This window comes from Macrobrachium nipponense, chromosome 7, assembly GCF_015104395.2.
Source record: "Macrobrachium nipponense isolate FS-2020 chromosome 7, ASM1510439v2, whole genome shotgun sequence".
Classification (NCBI taxonomy): Eukaryota; Metazoa; Arthropoda; class Malacostraca; order Decapoda; family Palaemonidae; genus Macrobrachium; species Macrobrachium nipponense.
Window position 1 is genome coordinate 49,422,507 of NC_061109.1, and position 17,565 is coordinate 49,440,071.

The 17,565-nt window shown below is 40.3% G+C and overlaps 1 protein-coding gene across 1 annotated transcript in view; it reads left to right on the forward strand.

Annotated features, from left to right (window-relative positions):
- LOC135216964 (intermembrane lipid transfer protein Vps13-like) overlaps window positions 1-17,565 on the forward strand; it is an 840,085-nt gene that overhangs the window by 196,578 nt on the left and 625,942 nt on the right. Inside the window, 1 exon segment of the mRNA XM_064252490.1 lies at window positions 1,272-1,514. Within this exon segment, the coding sequence (XP_064108560.1) occupies window positions 1,272-1,514 (243 nt within the window).

Sequence of the window (17,565 nt, forward strand, 5' to 3'; positions counted from 1 at the left end):
GAAACAAATCTCTGAATTAAGTTTCCTTCAGCAACTAATGACAGTGATGATATTGGTAAGATGCAATCAGCTGATGATTTTAAGAGTGTAAACAGAATCAAAATGCAAATGATTGCTCTGTTCATTATAATACGATAATAATGATATTATTATATGTAATACATAATAATTGAATACATACAGTAAAACAACAGCTTTATTAAATTTAATCATAATTCTTAATACGACTCGTACTATTATTCGACTGTTGCAAATGGATATCTGTTGGTGCAGCAACCTAACTGGGGCCATTAGAATCTCTCTCTCTCTCTCTCTCTCTCTCTCTCTCTCTCTCTCTCTCTCTCTCTCTCTCTCTCTCTCTCTCTCTCTCTCTCTCTCTCTCTCTACCAAAAATTCTGGTTTTTAGAAATCTGAATAAAGTGTTGTAAACCTGTCTTGATTATAGTCAACCAAATTGAGAAACTGCTGATTGGCAATGTCATTTACTGTAACCATTGAGCATTTATTGAGTTACATTAAAGTTGTCAATTGTAAAAACATACTTATTCTCAATGGTGGTTTCTATAAGTAAATATGAATTTTTTTTTCCCCATCCTTCACACAGTGGGTAAATATTTTTTCATATTTCATGCAGTGGAGAAAGCCTTAAGAAAGAAGGCTTACCACTAGATTAAAGCTGCAGCTGAATGAAAACGAATAACAGGCAGGCTGCAAAACATTTTGGAGTAGGCAAAAGCAATGTCTGAAGCTGGGGAAATAACACCTATACTACTTTTATTAAAATCAAGTACTCTGCATTGAAAACCATCTGGGTTAATTTACAAGAAAAAATATATCTAAATTTTTTCTTCTAGCAACTAATGGCAATGAAGATGTCAGTCAAGATTTTGAGTCTAAACAGTAAAAAAAACAATAAAAAATGCAAATGCCATGCAATTACTATGCTTATTATTTGGAATAATGTAACAATATGATAACACATGCAATAATCCCTGTAATTGGATACAGTAAAAGCACAGTAACTTTTATTTAAATTAGCATTGTTATTAATGTATATATTTCTACTGTTTGACTTTTGCAAAGATTAATTTTTTTCAAGAAGCGTTGCAGCATTTACAGTTATGGATAAGAGATCGTAAACCTGTACAGGAGAACATAGCATTCAGACCAGCCTTATAAGAGTTGAAAAGTAAGCACAACTTTATGGTCAAATTGCTTTTGTAGTACATAAGTTATTATTTTTATATTCATACATTTATTTTATATTCCAGGATTGAAGCAAGTATGAAGAGTTTTTATGTTGAGGGTTTTGCTACATCAGATTCTAAGCCTCAGTTGGTTTCATCAGAAGGAAGCCCACTTTTGGAAGTGATGCTAGAAACAAGTCCATTGGACAAAAGATGTGATCAAAGACTTATTGTAGAAGCTCAACCTCTGGAAATTATTTATGATGCAGAGACAATCAACAGACTTGTTCAAGTCTTTGCTCCACCAAAGAACATTTCTTTGCAACAGTAAGTTCCCATAAAATGTATGTTATTTCTATTTTTATTTGCTTTTTATATTTTGTATTTTCAAAATATCTGAGTTTTTTAACCCTTGTAGAAATAAATTATGCAATTTATAAAAAAAACTGGTCAACAAATGAGGTTCATTCTTCAGAAAGGCATATTGACCTTTGTCACTTTCTTAGTTGCTCATAGTTCTTATAGTCATGTAGAAAACTTCATATACTACCAGGTGGTGGATTTCAAATACTCAGTCAGAGCTGTACTGTGGTTGCAAAGCCAGTAAGTGCTTGGCTACATTGTATTTGTGCATGTTTGTGTGCTTCCCTATAATCAGCCACTGTCTCTTGAGCATACATATAATGTTTATTGGGCTTCAATATTTTGTATTCTTTAGTGTTTTCTTCTATTGTTGCTGTAACATGAGTTTCCAAATGGAAGAAAGTGTGAGTGATAACTGAATGAAGTTTGTTTATGAATAAAGTGAAATTAATGATGAAATTCCATCAAAAGTAATCTGAACACTTCCCTTTGAATCCCTGTAAGGTGAAGGATTTGAAAGGTCCTCTCCACTACAAAGTGGAATACGTACTGCAGGAAGGTAATCAGTGATAGTAAAGCCTTGGAACTGCAAGTACATTATTACAGACCTTAATTAAGATGTTGATTAGACTTTGCAAAGTTATCATTATTTCTCTTCTCCCATTGCATTTTCATTGAGTCATGAATAAAATGGGAATGAAAAGTATATATCATACTCTTCCAATTATATTATATTCCTACTTCATTTTGGCTTAATTCCTAATCAATGGGCCTCATCCAGCTGTTTGTAACTTGAATGGCTGATTCCACAATGGTTTTGTCAAATATTTTATGTGACTCTAACCCTCCTTATTTATCCAGGTTTGTGACCAGCAGTGAGTTGGATGGCTTGCTCCCCATTGACTAGGTTACTGTATTGTTACTACAACTGTACTGCATCCTGATACTGTCATGACTTGATGGTATTGTGTATTTTGTTTATATTTTATTATTTTTGGAATGAATCTTACCTACTGTTAAAGTTAGCTCACAACCTTGTGTCATTAGGTGTGATTAGCAGTCAAAATAAAACAAAATAACACTTGGTTAACCCTCTAGGAATGTCTCTGTAATCACCTGTTTCCCACCAGGTGATGCTGGAATGTTTACATTTGTGTCAGAATTCTTTATGCCGTGTCCTTATGCAGACGGTGTGAATCTGCATTAGTAATAATTTTGATGATTTCAGGCTGATTTTCTCCTTTATGATATTGAGTTTGTGGAAATTGAGTGTTTCGGTTGTGCTTGATATGTGTGTTAGCCTAGATGTTGAGGCACAAGTGTGCTTTTGTTGTGATGCGAAGATAATAATGAGTGATCTGATGATAGGATGAGAATTTTGCAAAGTACTGGAAGATGCTAGAGGTCAATAGATTATGTACCCCCTCATTTTGGGACCACCTTGACGTGGTGAGGGGGCTCTCGAACCTCAGGAATCTCTTCCCAGGTTCGAACCCAAGAGTCCCATATGACATTATATATTTTCGAGTAAACTTATGTGGACCTTTCCATTTTTTGCCAAAATTTTTGAAAGCAAATAAATGAGAAAACATATCATGGCTTAACGTGGAGTTAAATCCGAAGCTAAATAGTGAGAACTGTGGTAGATCCATCATCTACCCGACAATGTTCGGACCTGTTTTTCAGGCGGAACTATTCTGTGGAGCTGGACCACGGATTCCAGGGGGGGCCTGGTTCTAGGAATAGAACTCTCGGCATTCTATCCAGTTTGCCCATAATGTGATTAGGATGGGGATAATTGTATTAACATAATACTCTTAGTCCTAGCAAGCGGGTTCTGCTTACACTTGGGCCATACTAATCATGTTATGCCATCCCCTTTTGGGTAGGGTAGGGATGCGGACATTTGGGAGTCCTTTCTCACTTTTGCCTTTTGGCAGAAAATTTAACTTCGCGAAGGGCCAATGATATCTTTTCAAGAATTTTTTTTTGTGTGTGTGTGTGTGTGTGTGTGTGTGTGTGTGTGTGTGTGTAAAAACTCAAAATTTATGAACTGTGAAATAAATGATTTGAGTACCCCTGGGCCCCATGATGGAAAAACTACGGCACAGTTGATGACCATTGGCACGTCACTCCCGAATTTCCTAGGTACTGCCACAAGTAGTGAAAGTACTATAAAAGATACAAAGGAACACCCTGTTCCAAGTAAAGCAGCAGAGCCAGAAAACCAAATAGAGTGCATAAATACAAAAGAAACAAACAAAAATAAATTGGTAAACTCCAATATCGTAACAATGGAACCATATATGATGAACAATAATTCTGAATTAGAGACAAATAATCCTCTCAGCAATACAGAAAAATATAAAAATCATAATAGACAAGCACATACATAAACAAGGACCAAAAAGAAACAAAAATTACCGACTTAATCCCACATTGGTACATTTTGATGACCTCTTTGGACCAGATAATTGGTCAAGATTTCTAGTCCTCAAAGCTGACAACAAAAATCTCAGCAGCGATGCTAGAAAACAAATTACTTAACATATATCCAACACAAGACATGGAATGCAGACACATCAAGGACAATGAATGGCTTATCCAAGTAACCAATAAAAAGCAGTCCACTGCCTTTTTAAGTATAACAGAAATAAATAATATAAAGGTAATAATTACAAGCCATGAAACATTGAATTATGTACAGGGTACAGTCATCCTACCCAATAGCGAGCAGGAGCTTCCTTCAAAACAACTATTGCTAGACTCCCTAAAATTGAGATATAACAATATCCACGATTTAGAAATATACTCTATTTCAAGTAGGAAAGATAAAAGTAAAAATATCAACATTGCCAAAATAAAATTTACAGGCCAAGACTTACCATTTAAAATAAAAATTCTTGGACAAAATAGAAAAGTTCGTCCTTTTGTTCCTAAACCATTACAATGTACACAGTGCTCAAGGTATGGACACACATACAAAAGATGCCGTAATAAAGCTATATGTGCAGTCTGTGCATCAGATGACCATACCACTAATTGGAACTGTAAACAATCAAAATGTATTAATTGTGGACTAGCCCATCACGCAAAATCTAAGGAGTGTTCATTTTACCATATAACACAGAACTTCAGTTGTTAATAAATAGGATAGGAATGTCCACCCCCCCCCCCCCCCCCCCCCCCCCCCCCCCCCTGTCATGGAAGCCAGACTTGAGCTAAAAGTAAGATGGCGTTAACAATCCATCCAAAACCCCCACCTTTTCAAATGTGACTAAAAATCAAGACATCAAACAGCACAATGACAAACAAGATAGTATAAACATGGAAACTGGATTTCATACCAATATACTGAAACCCAAAATAAAAGTGATATTACAACAACCAATACCACCACCAACATAGATGATTCAGTTATCCATGGAAAAGAACTTCCAATAGAAGAAGAATTAAATAATGATGATAATCGAACTGGCAAAAAGAAAAGAATTCTAGAAAGAACCCCACCTAAGGGAAAAAAAGTAAATATTGAAAATTACAATCAATCCAGAGAGACTCCAGCTACACCAGGAGAAACATTTTAAAAAAGATATTAAACTAACCTCATCACAAGTGGAAATACACATTACCCTCAATCCCAATCAAACAGCCAACATCTGGACAGTAATAAAGATCACTCTTTACAATTTCCATCAAATAATACTAATGAAAATCATACCATTAAACCAAACCAAAATATAACTTTCACCCCCCAACCATCCACAAGACCGAAATATCCCATTAACAACAACAAAACAATAACCCCTCAAACCAACAGTCCTTATCACTACAGAAAAGGAACAATAGAATTACAAAACCAGAAATTTCTAAAGCTAGACCAAAAACTTCTGAACCAATAATTAACATTACCAAACATGCTTCTCTTGTGGTTGTAATGAATGCTTGTAAGTACATATAACCAACTAACTACCAAGACAGAGGACACAGTACGAAATTGTATTGACAATTTTACCAAATTAAGGAGGTGCCCTTTAACACACCAACATGAGAAGCCGAATTATTGTTCTGAATCCTTAAAATACAAAGGGAAATTATAAAATCAAAAGAGACTTATTAATATTCAACTATGAAAAACAAAACAACTGCAGAATCTAATAACCAACATACAAATACAACGATTAAAAAACCACAAATAAATTCAAATGCATATAAACTACGAGATAAGTAAAATCAGCAATCAATTTACAGAATTTAACACCAATTCCTCCCAATAATGGAATATAAAATCATTCAATGGAATATAAATGGTCTCTTAACCCGACTACGTCTGGGTGAATTACAAAGAATCATACGAGATCACAACCCAATGTGCATATGTCTACAACATATAGGAAGTTACCCTACAAATATCCAACACTATAAAATTGCCTGTTATTCACCAACTGACTGTGGAAAATTAGGCACAGCCATATACGTTCATAATAGCATTACATATGAACCTGTTGACATACCATCTATGCCATATCAATAACATCAATTAAACTGTATATGCCTGATAAAAGTAAAATTACTATTTGTAATTTATATAACCAACCAAACTTTCAATGCAAATTTCAGTGATTTTTCTGAACTTATTAGCAAAAGTATACAGGAACCACTACTTATAGTAGGAGATTTTAATGCACATAATCCATTATGGGATATTAATAACCCCACTGACACATCCGGAATCAACATAGAGAATACTATAATGAAACACAATCTGTATTGTCTCAATGAAAGCGAAGTTCCCAACATATTTTTCAAATACACACCTACCTTTTCTTCAATTGACATTTCATTATGTTCAAATGATGTAGCGGAGAAATTTGAATGGAACGTCCTAGACGATTCATACACAAGTGACCATTTCCCAATCATTCTGAACTACTTAAGTAATGTCAAAATATTGCCACCTACAAGATATAATATCCAAAAAGCTAACTGGGATAAATATTCCTATACACACGAAACATACCACCATTCCCACATAATGAAGATCACAATACTACATGTGAATCCTTCTCAAACTTCATAATAAATGCTGCAGATAAAAGTATTCCAAAAACAAAACACATTCCACAAAATCCCCTGTCCCATTGTGGAACCCATCCAACATTAACAACATTAAGTAAAATAAAACATATATTGAGTCGCAATCTAAACAGACTCAAAACTCGCCTTAAATCACTCAACAAAATGCCCTATAGTATAAACATATTAAACAAAATAGATAACAAAACAAACATAACAATTAACCACATTAAACCACTATATAACAAATATGCAGCCAAATTTAGAAAAACGGTAATAGCTGAAAAAATCGCATCATGGAAGGAATATGTCTCAAACATATCTTCAAACACATCCACAAGGGATGTCTGGGCAAAAGATAAGGAAAATCAATGGAAAACATATTAAAAAGACCCCTCCAAGAAGTGCAATACATTTAAATGGAAAAATATACCATGATACTTATGAAATATCAAACATAATTGGGAAACATTTTGAAAACATCAGTGCTTACTCCAGCCTAGATACACCATTTTCAAAGTATCAGAAAACAAAAAGAAAATATAATACTCAATTTTGAAACTCTTGAAGACCTGGAATATAACTATATTTTTAACATGGATGAACTAGATAATGCCATCAACTCTTGTCATCCCTCTGCACCAGGATATGATAAAATATCATTTGAAATGATAGAAAAATTAGCTCCTATAGCTAAATCATATTTATTAAAATTTTATAATGTATCTGGCTAAAACGTGTCTTTCCTGATAAATGGAAACATGCCATAATTATTCCAATAAACAAACCAGGAAAGGATGCAAGTAATCCATCCAATTATAGACCGATATCTCTAACAAGTTGCCTATGCAAAATCTTAGAAAAAATGGTTAATGCACGATTAACGTATGTAATAACCAAAGAATCCATTTTAACACCAACACAATCTGGTTCAATAGCTGGCAGATCAACCCTAGATCCCTTAACACATTTAGAAGATCATATCAAAAAAGGCTTTGAACAAAAGAAATTAACAGTAGCTATATTTTTTGATATAGAAAAAGCATACGATACAACATGGAAACATAACATCATGCAAAAACTCCACTCCAATGGGACTAAGAGGCCACTTACCAATATTTATTAAGAACTTCTTAACAAACAGAACTTTTCAAGTAAGAGTAGAAAATTCCTACTCAGTAACCTATAAACTGGAAGAAGGAATCCCTCAAGGTAGTGTCTTGAGCTGTACATTGTTTGCTTTAGCAATCAATGACATTACTATAAATTTTTTACCAAGTGGTGTAAAAACAGTTTATATGTTGATGACTTTTGTCATTTACTATACGAGTAGTAATCTGAGACATGCTCAGAGAGTTTCTCAGTACTGCCATTTCAAATATATGTAGTTGGGCAAATTCAGTTGGATTTAAATTTTCAACTGATAAAACAAAAGCAATCGTCCCCTTCCTACAAAGACAAAAGGTGGATGAAGAACCAAACAATCAAAACAAACTGCATCTTTATAGCACTGAAATACAATTTTGTACAAAAATCAAGTATCTAGGAGTAATATTTGATCAACATTTAAATTGGAAAGAGCACATCAAATACATTAAAGCCAAGGGCATCAAAGCCCTTGCCATATTAAAAAAAGTTATCACACACTAATTGGGGAGCAAAGCGAGACATTTTATTAATGATATATAAGGCAACAGTCTTATCCATAATAGATTACTGCTGTCCAATATATTCATCCGCCTCAGAATCTGCATTAAAATCTCTCGATGCAGTGCACCATGAAGGCGTGCGATTGTGCACAGAGCTTTCCGATCGTCCCCAACAAACTCACTTTTGGTGGAGGCAGGTGTTTTGCCCTTAAAACATCACCGTAATTTAATAACAATACAAAGAGGTCTTTCAATGCAAGCAGGATCGTCTCCTGCAACTTACTGCTTGCCAAAACTGTAATCAAGTAACAGCAGTTAATAGTACTAGCTCTTTCCCAAAAAGAGCTAGATACATAATGAACATACATAATATGAAATCCAATTTTTCACCCACCAATGGAATTGCCAACCACCATGGATTTTAAATAGAGTAAAGATATGTACCTCCCTGTCTTACCTACTCAAAAAAACAAATGACAAGTACGGAAATGTACCGCCAACATGCTTTGGAGCACATTAGAAGAAAAGGCGACAAATTTATGATATATACAGACGGCTCCAAAAATAATGTTGGAGTAGGAGCATCTGCATATTCGAAAAATATGTTAAGTAAAAAAAGCCTACCTTCAATATCATCAGTATTTACTGCTGAAGTCACAGCCATACAGATGGCTCTAGATATGATATCTGAGGCAAAAGCAAGTGTCTCTGTTATTTTCAGTGACTCACGTAGCGCTATAGATGCAATAAGACAGTATAAACCAGGAAACCAAATAGTACAGGAAATTCAAATAAAATTCATCAACTCCTCCAATCAGGAATATCAATGGAAATATGTTGGATCCCAGCACACCGTGGGAATAAAAGGAAATGAATATGCAGACTCTGCTGCCAAATTAGCCTGCACTATCCCTCCAACAATTTCATATGCCCAGTGTCAGACTGGGTAAAATCAGTTAAAACATTAATTTTACCAGGATTGGAAAGAAGAATGGGCCTCTGTGCCAACAACAAATAAACTTAAAAATATAAAAAATAAAAACTGAAGTCTATGCATGGAGGACATCCTCACAGGAGGAAAGAGCAAAAGAGGTGATCCTAGCAAGGCTACGTATAGGACACACAAGATTCTCACATGGTCACTTGATGTCAACACCACATGCTGACCCAGTGAAATGTAACAGATGTCAAACACCCATGACAGTACAGCATTTGCTTGTTGAGTGCCCAAATGGACCCAGCAAAGATCTATTTATTCTGCGGAGTTCGGAAATGAAAAATACCTTCTTGCGGAAAGCAGGGATTTTTCAATTAATAAAATCATAAATTTTTTAAATAAGACGGGTTTCTCAAATAAAGTCTAATTTTTTTTTTATTTATTTTTTTTTTTTTTTCTCAGGATTGATCCCTGAGAACCAGCCCGAGAAGAGTCTACTTGAGACTCAGAGGTCTGGAAAAACTAACACCTATTAATAATAATAATAATAATAGATTATGTAAACATTTCATTTGGGCACACCATAAGCCTACTCAGTCATTTCCTTTCATCTTCGGTGTTGCTTCTCCTCTTCCTCTATTATATTTCCTGACAGGCGAGGTTAATTCCTTTCTCACTCCTGTTCTGCCTTCTTTTGCTCCATATGTGGTTCAGGGGAAAAATAGTAATTGAGAGATATTCTTTTATTTAGGTTTTGTGGTGCTTGTTTAGCACCATGAAATTGCCAAGTTATGGTGCCATAACGGGCCAAATTTTAGTTTTTGGCCCCATAAGGTGCTGATAATACAGTTATGGTGCCATAACATACCTAACAGAGGTGCTTAATCAGTTATTGGTGCCATTAAACGAAACTTGGCGCCATAAATCGCCAAGTTTTGGTTAATGGCGGTTCTTGCTTATCACCACTCAGCCAAGAACGGAACTCCCACCGATAACCAGGGACTGTTTGTATATATGAGGGCGAGATTCCCCTCCCCCGTTATTATGCCCTGTCCTAGGATGCCTTGGCTTTTACATTGGGATGACAATGATGCATTTTTCGAAGAGGATATCCTGCCATGCCCAAGAGTAAGCAATCTTCAATCATACAAAAACTACCCAAAACCAACGAATTAAACGACATGACTATCCCAAATGTTGAAATTTTTTACCAAGCCAAAGAACATCGCCAACTGTGCCTCTTGGAAGCCTTGCATATACACGATCGGGTATGTAGAGTCGACTCCACGCCCCCCTGAGCATGCCCTCCGAAAACTCCTAGAATTTTGTACAAAAAAGGCACCTTTCTCCACCCACAGAGGTCATATGTACACATAAAAAGATGGAGTAGCGATGGGTTCTCCCCTCAGAGTACTTTTCGCGAACTTCTACATAGGTGCTGCGGAACGTCGGGTATTCGCCACCATTGAGAAACTGTCTATGTACGTCCGGTATATTGACGACACCTTCATCAGCGCCAGCATGGTGGAAAAAATAGAGCACCTGCGACAAGCCTTCCACGACCACAGCAGACTCAACTTCATCATCGATCATTGCCGTGACCGTCACCTCCCCTTCCTCGTCTGGCAACGAGGAGCACTTCGTAACGCAAGTGTATACGAAACCCACAAACCTGGGCATGTGCCTGAACGGCGAGAGCGAGTGTCCAGAGAGATACAAGCGCACTGCAGTCAGCGCCTTCATCAGGAGAGCTCTCTCATGCTGCTCTTCGTGGAAGGATACACACACTGAACTGGAGCATGTTTCCCAAGTTTTAATTAACAACAGGTATTCCAACCAGGACATCACAAAATGCATTCGCAGGAGCATTGGTAATTGGTACCAGCAGGAGCCTCGCCCCGCTGCCCTTGAGGACGTCACTCTCTTTTACAAGGGCGTATTTCACAAGAAATACAAAGAGGAGGAGCGAGCCCTTCGTAACATCATCGAAAGGGATGTCTCCCCAACAGACCCTGCGAAAAAAGTGAAATTGATAATTTACTACAAGTGCAAGAAAACCAGTGGCCTGATTATGAAAAACAATCCAGCCCCCGTGGTGCAGGACTCTCTCAAGAAAACTAACGTTGTCTGCCAATACAAATGTCCTATCCGGGAATGCCCCGGCTTCTACATTGGCATGACAACTATGCGATTTTCCAAGAGGATATCCTGCCACGCTCAGGAAGGTGCCATCCATAATCATGCAAGAAACGGCCACAATACCAGGATAACCCGAATGGACATAATTCCTAATATTGGAATTATCGATAAGGCGGCAAACCACCGTCGCCTCCGCCTCTTGGAGGCCCTACACATTGGGAAGGAGAGACCCAGCCTCAACACCACTCAAGAGACCTCACTCCTCCCAACGGTGGTGCGTAAGGCACTGCCTGCCAGCACCCCAGAGCCAACCGACGGACCAATCAGGTGGTGCCCCAGTCTACCAGCAATGACCTTCCCAATACTAACCCCCCAGTCTCCAGCGTCTGCACGCAAAAATCAGTGCGAGCATCCACCTCTGGAAGACGGCTTGACTCAGGGACTTAATCCTCTGTTCAGCTAATTAAAACTCAGCTCTCACCAGAGAGCACCCGGGACACAATAAATACCGCCAAACGACTCCATTCCAATCAGTTCTAGCTCACCCTTCCTTGAAAATGAACCAAAGATACGGTTTGAAACGGAATTCCATTACGCCCTTAGATTTGTAAACTCTACGGCGACCATACGCCACTTTTATTTATCAATAAATTAGTATTTTTATAAGACATTTCCTTAACCAGAGTATGAACATCGGCCAGCTATTAGCAAATATCAGCCCTGATGAGAAGAGAATAAGAATTGAAAAGACCATATATAAAATCAATTCCACTGATGCTGCCATCCTCTTTAACAAAACATGTTTGAGAGAGGGTCTCCTACCTCCATATTATTATTATTATCATCATTATTATTATTATTATTATTATTATTATTATTATTATTATTTTTCATACATTCAACTTACCTGTCAGATATATTCTTAGCTATCGACTCCGTCGTCCCCGACAGAAATTCAAATTTCGCGGCACTCGCTACAGGTAGGTCAGGTGATCTACCGCCCCGCTCTGGGTGGCAGGACTAGGAACCATTCCCGTTTCTAATCAGATTTTCTCTGTCGCCGGTGGTGTCAACATTGTTGTTACTACCTCCTGACTGGAATTCTTTTTTCAACGCTTTTGATCATCTTTCAACTGATTTTTGGTGACGTACTTGGATCGTTGTTTGGCATTCGCTATCGTGGAATTGTTTTTGGACTTGGCTTTGGATTTTTCTTGGATATGTCTGACTCTAGTGTTAGTTTCAGAGTGTGTGTGAATGAGGGCTGTAAGGTGAGGATTCCGAAGGCTTCGGTAGATCCTCACACTGCATGCCGTGGATGTAGAGTAGTTGAGTGTTCGATTGAGAACACATGTAATGAGTGCGAAAGGCTGAGTGCTCAAGAATGGAAGAATCTAACTTCTTACTTGAAGAAGTTAGAGAAAGATAGAGAGAGGAAGGCGGTTTACAAAAGCCGTAGTAAATCTAGATCTCGTGAACTTCTATCTAGTTCTGTAGCTGTTCTTCTTATTATTATTCTCATTCTTTATCAGCCCGATCACAGGTTGCTAACCCCTCTGATTCTGCTTCGGAAATTGCAGAACTCAGAGCTTCCCTTCAAAAAATGCAGGAAAAAATGGCAGCATTGGAAGGTAAGCAAAGTGAATGTGATTTTTCGAGTGATATAAGTGTCCGCGACGCTCCCAGGCCTAGACCGCTTCCAAGCTGCCTGGCCCAGAGGAGAAGGAAAGTCGAAAGCCTTACGGAGGTCGTGGAGAATCCCCAACGATCAGGCGTCCCTTCGGCAGAATCTGTTACGTCTCAGACTGCCAGGGACCGCTATAGGAAAAGCGTCCTACGAGAGTGCTTTTCGTTTTCAGGTTCGCCTTCTCCGAAAAGATGGAAGGAGTTGAAGCTTTCCCGTCCACTGAAGAGGAATTGGAAAGAGCTTAAATTCAACTCTAGCCCCGAGCGCTTCTCTGAAGAAGATGCGACTTCGGTAGTAAAGAAGGCTAGGAAGGAGTTAGATCCATGGACGGTAAGGGAGCCTCGAGCGCCTTCCAGATCTCCCTCTCCGGCTTCGAATGAGGAGGAGTCCTCTACCAGGAAGATTTTGTTAAATATGCAGGAGCAACTAGCGTCTTTGGTAGGAGTACTTTCCAAGGAGCCTGCTCGTAGAAAGGACGATAGGTTTCCTGTAAAAAGATCTAGATACCGATCTCCTGCCAGGCCCAACGAGCCTTCCAGGGGAGTTGTTGCACAGGCGGCCATCTCTGGGGGGAGCGGAGCATTAGACAGGTGAGAAGTTGAAAAGGAAGTAACTGCTGCCAAGCGCCAGCCAGAAGCCAGGCGCCAAGTAGGCGCCAGAGAACACCTGATAGTGAAGTTGACTTCGAAGTAATCACAGGAAGAGAGAAGTCTTTCAGGCGCAAAGAGCCTGATTATTCTTTAGATCGTTCGAGGCCTAGAACGCCAACCAAGCGCCAAGATCCAACTAGAGGAGAGGAAGCGCCTGATAGGAGCGAAGCGCCTGCTAGGCGCAATGCGCCTGCCAAGCGAAATGCGCCTACCAGGCGCCAGGAGTATTCGGAGCGTGATGCTCCTGCCAGGCTCCAGGAGTATTCGGAGCGCGATGCGCCTGCCAAGCGCCAGGAGTATTCGGAGCGCGATGCGCCTGCCAGGCGCCAGGAGTATTCCCGAGGACGATGCGCCTCCCAGGCGCCAGGAGTATTCTGAGCAAGATACTCCTGCTAAGCGCCAGGCGCATTCTTTGCAAGAAGAGCCTGACAACCGCCAGGAGTCCTCCAGGCGCCAAGCTCAAACTATTCAAGACTCTCCTAAGGATAGGCGTAGAGAAAGAATAACTCTTAGTCCCTCTCCTGTTAGAAGTGCTTCTTCTTCGGAGAGGAAGAAATCAAGGGAGGAGACAGACGAAAGATGGGAGCCTTCTCCTTCCGAGCCTCTTAACTTAGAGGACATTTCGGAAGACGAGATTACAAATAAAGAAGGGCTTTCGAATTATAAAGTTCTTTCTTCTCTCCTTTTAGAAGAGTATGGAGATTCGTTGACTCCAGCTGCTCCTTCTCCACGCTCGCTCTTTTCGAGCACGAAAGCGCACAAGTCTTCGTCCTTCCTGAAAATGAAACCAGCCATATCCATGAAGAGAGCCCTACAATCGCTTGACTCCTGGATCAAGACGAAAAAGGAGTTAGGAAGGACAGTATTTTGTATGCCTCCTGCCAAACTAATGGTTAGAAGAGGCATATGGTATGAGACGGGAGAGAGTATGGGATTGTCTCTGCCCATGTCGGCCGAATCAGACTTCTCGAGTCTTGTAGACTCCTCAAGGAGACACGTCTTGAACTCGGCTAAAGCAACATGGGGTCTTTCGGAGATGGACCATCTCCTCAAGGGAGATGGTCCCTTCCACACCTTGGAAGTTTTTAACTTCTTGGTTTGGTCCCTTGGGGTTTTGGCTAAGAAGTCCCAGGAAACGGAACATCTAAACCCCGAAGCCTTGCATAGTATCTTGACATGCATTGATAAAGCTGTTCAAAATGGATCGGCAGAAGTCTGCTCCCTCTTTGGAGCGGGAATGCTAAAGAAGAGGGCGGTTTATAGTGCTTACCTCACTAAGGCCGTCTCTCCTTCGCAGAGGTCCGCTTTGTTGTTCGCTCCTCTCTCAGAACATTTATTCCCTTCTCAGTTGGTGAGAGACATTGCACATTCACTAACTGAGAAGGCCACTCAAGATCTCCTTAGGCAGTCTTCAAGGAAGAATAGACCTGTGGCCAGTGAGGAAAAGAAAGGGGCTCGTCCAGCTCAGCAGCAGCCCTTTCGAGGAGGCCCTCCGGCTAGATCGATCACCAGAAGGAAGGCAACAGAAAAAAGGGGGAAGATCTTCCTTCCGACCCTTTAAGAAGGGAAAATGAAGAAACGATTCTCCAAACACCTGTAGGAGCCAGGTTGCAAGTCTTTGCGGGAGCCTGGGCAAACATAGGAACCGATTCTTGGTCGATGTCGATCATCGAGAAGGGTTATTATATCCCATTCAAGGACAGCCCTCCCCTGACAACAACACCGAGGGAACTGTCCGCCAGATACAGGGACCCTGTACTGATGGATACTGGATACTCTTTGTCAAATGGTAGAGCAGATGTGGGACAAAAGAGCAATCGAGCTGGTACTGGATCACAGCTCCCCGGGGTTTTACAATCGCTTGTTTCTAGTAGTGAAAGCTTCGGGGGGATGGAGACCAGTACTGGATGTAAGTGCGCTGAACAGATTCGTAGAAAAACAAAGTTCAGCATGGAAACATCTGCTTCAGTCCTTGCAGCACTCCGTCAAGGAGATTGGATGGCGTCCCTAGACGCGTATTTCCACATCCCAATTCATCATTCGTCGAGGAAGTACCTTCATTTCATGTTGGAGGGAAGGATCTATCAGTTCAGGGCCCTGTGTTTCGGCCTGTCCACGGCTCTCCAAGTCTTCACAGACTTGATGAAAAATGTGTCAAGACACCTTCATTTGAAGGGGATAAACGTCTCCCTATACCTGGACGACTGGCTCATCAGGGCCAGGTCTCAAAAGCAGTGTTTGGAGGATCTTTCAACAACTTTGGAACCGACGAAGTCATTAGGATTGATCGTAAACCTCGAGAAATCTCAGATGGTCCCCACCCAGAACATGGTTTATCTGGGGATTCGGATGGATTCTCAGGGTTTTCAAATATTTCCTTCTTGAGAGAGAATAAAGAAAGGTTGCAACACAGTATCCAGCTTCTTAGGGAAGGAGCGCAGTTCAGCGAGGGAATGGTTGAGCCTTCTGGGGACCCTTTCCTCGCTCGAACAGTTCTCTCCTCTAGGAAGACTGCATCTCCGTCCGCTTCAGTTCTTCCTGAGAAGGAGTTGGAATTGGAAGACAGTACAGCTCTCAGATACTTTTCCAATCTCAACAGAAGTAAAGAATCAATTAAGGTGGTGGTTAACCCTTTAGAAGAGAACAAAGGAGTGTCCCTGGAAGTACGGAACCCAAACCTGATATTGTTCTCAGACGCGTCGGAGACAGGTTGGGGTGCAACCTTAGGATCCAAAGAAGTGTCAGGCACCTGGTCGGAAGAGCAGGTGTCATGGCACATAAATTGCAAGGAGCTCTTAGCAATTCACCTAGCGCTAAAGAGCTTCGAACACACAGTCAGAGACGGAGTAGTGCAGATAAACTCCGACAATACCACCGCTCTGGCTTATGTGAAAAAACAAGGAGGAACTCACTCTCTCGCCCTATACGAACTGGCAAGAGATCTGCTGATTTGGGCAAATCAAAAGAATGTAATTCTCCTGACAAGGTTTGTCCAAGGGGAGAGGAACGTGAGAGCGGACAGACTGAGCAGGAGGTTCCAGGTCCTTCCAACAGAATGGACCCTCCACTCAGAAGTGTGTCAGAGCCTTTGGTCTCTTTGGGGGAAGCCTCAAATAGATTTGTTCTCCACGTTCCTCTCCAAAAGGATAGACACATTTTGCGCTCTAGTAGAAGATCCCAGAGCTTATGCAATAGACGCCTTTCTCCTGAACTGGTCAGGGCTAGACGTGTACGCTTTTCCCCCATTCAAGATACTGGGGGAAGTAGTCAGAAAGTTCGTGGCCTCGAAGGGGACAAGAATGACTCTGATAGCCCCATATTGGCCATCCCCAATTTGGTTCACAGAGGTAATGAAGTGGACGGTGGACTTCCCCAGATCTCTTCCAAACAGGATAGATCTGCTCAAACAACCCCACTTCGAGAGGTACCATCAAAACCTACCCGCTCTTGCTCTGACTGCCTTTCGACTATCGAAAGACTTGTCAGAGCGAGAGGGTTTTCTCGCAAGGTGGCAAGCGCAATTGCCAGAGCCCGCAGATCATCTACTATGCGAGTGTACCAATTGAAGTGGGAGGTGTTCAGAAGTTGGTGTAGGTCGAAGAAGCTGTCCTCCTCGAATACCTCTGTGACCGAAATTGCGGATTTCCTTCTTTTCCTGAAGGAAAAATCTCATCTCTCTGTACCGACTATTAAGGGATACAGGAGCATGCTTTCGGCTGTATTCAGAAACAGAGGATTAGATTTGACAAATGATAAGGATTTACACGATCTCATTCGTTCCTTCGAAACATCAAAATCAATAGAACCCAGAGTTCCGAGCTGGAATCTGGATGTGGTCCTAAAATTTCTGACTTCTGAAAGGTTCGAACCACCTCAC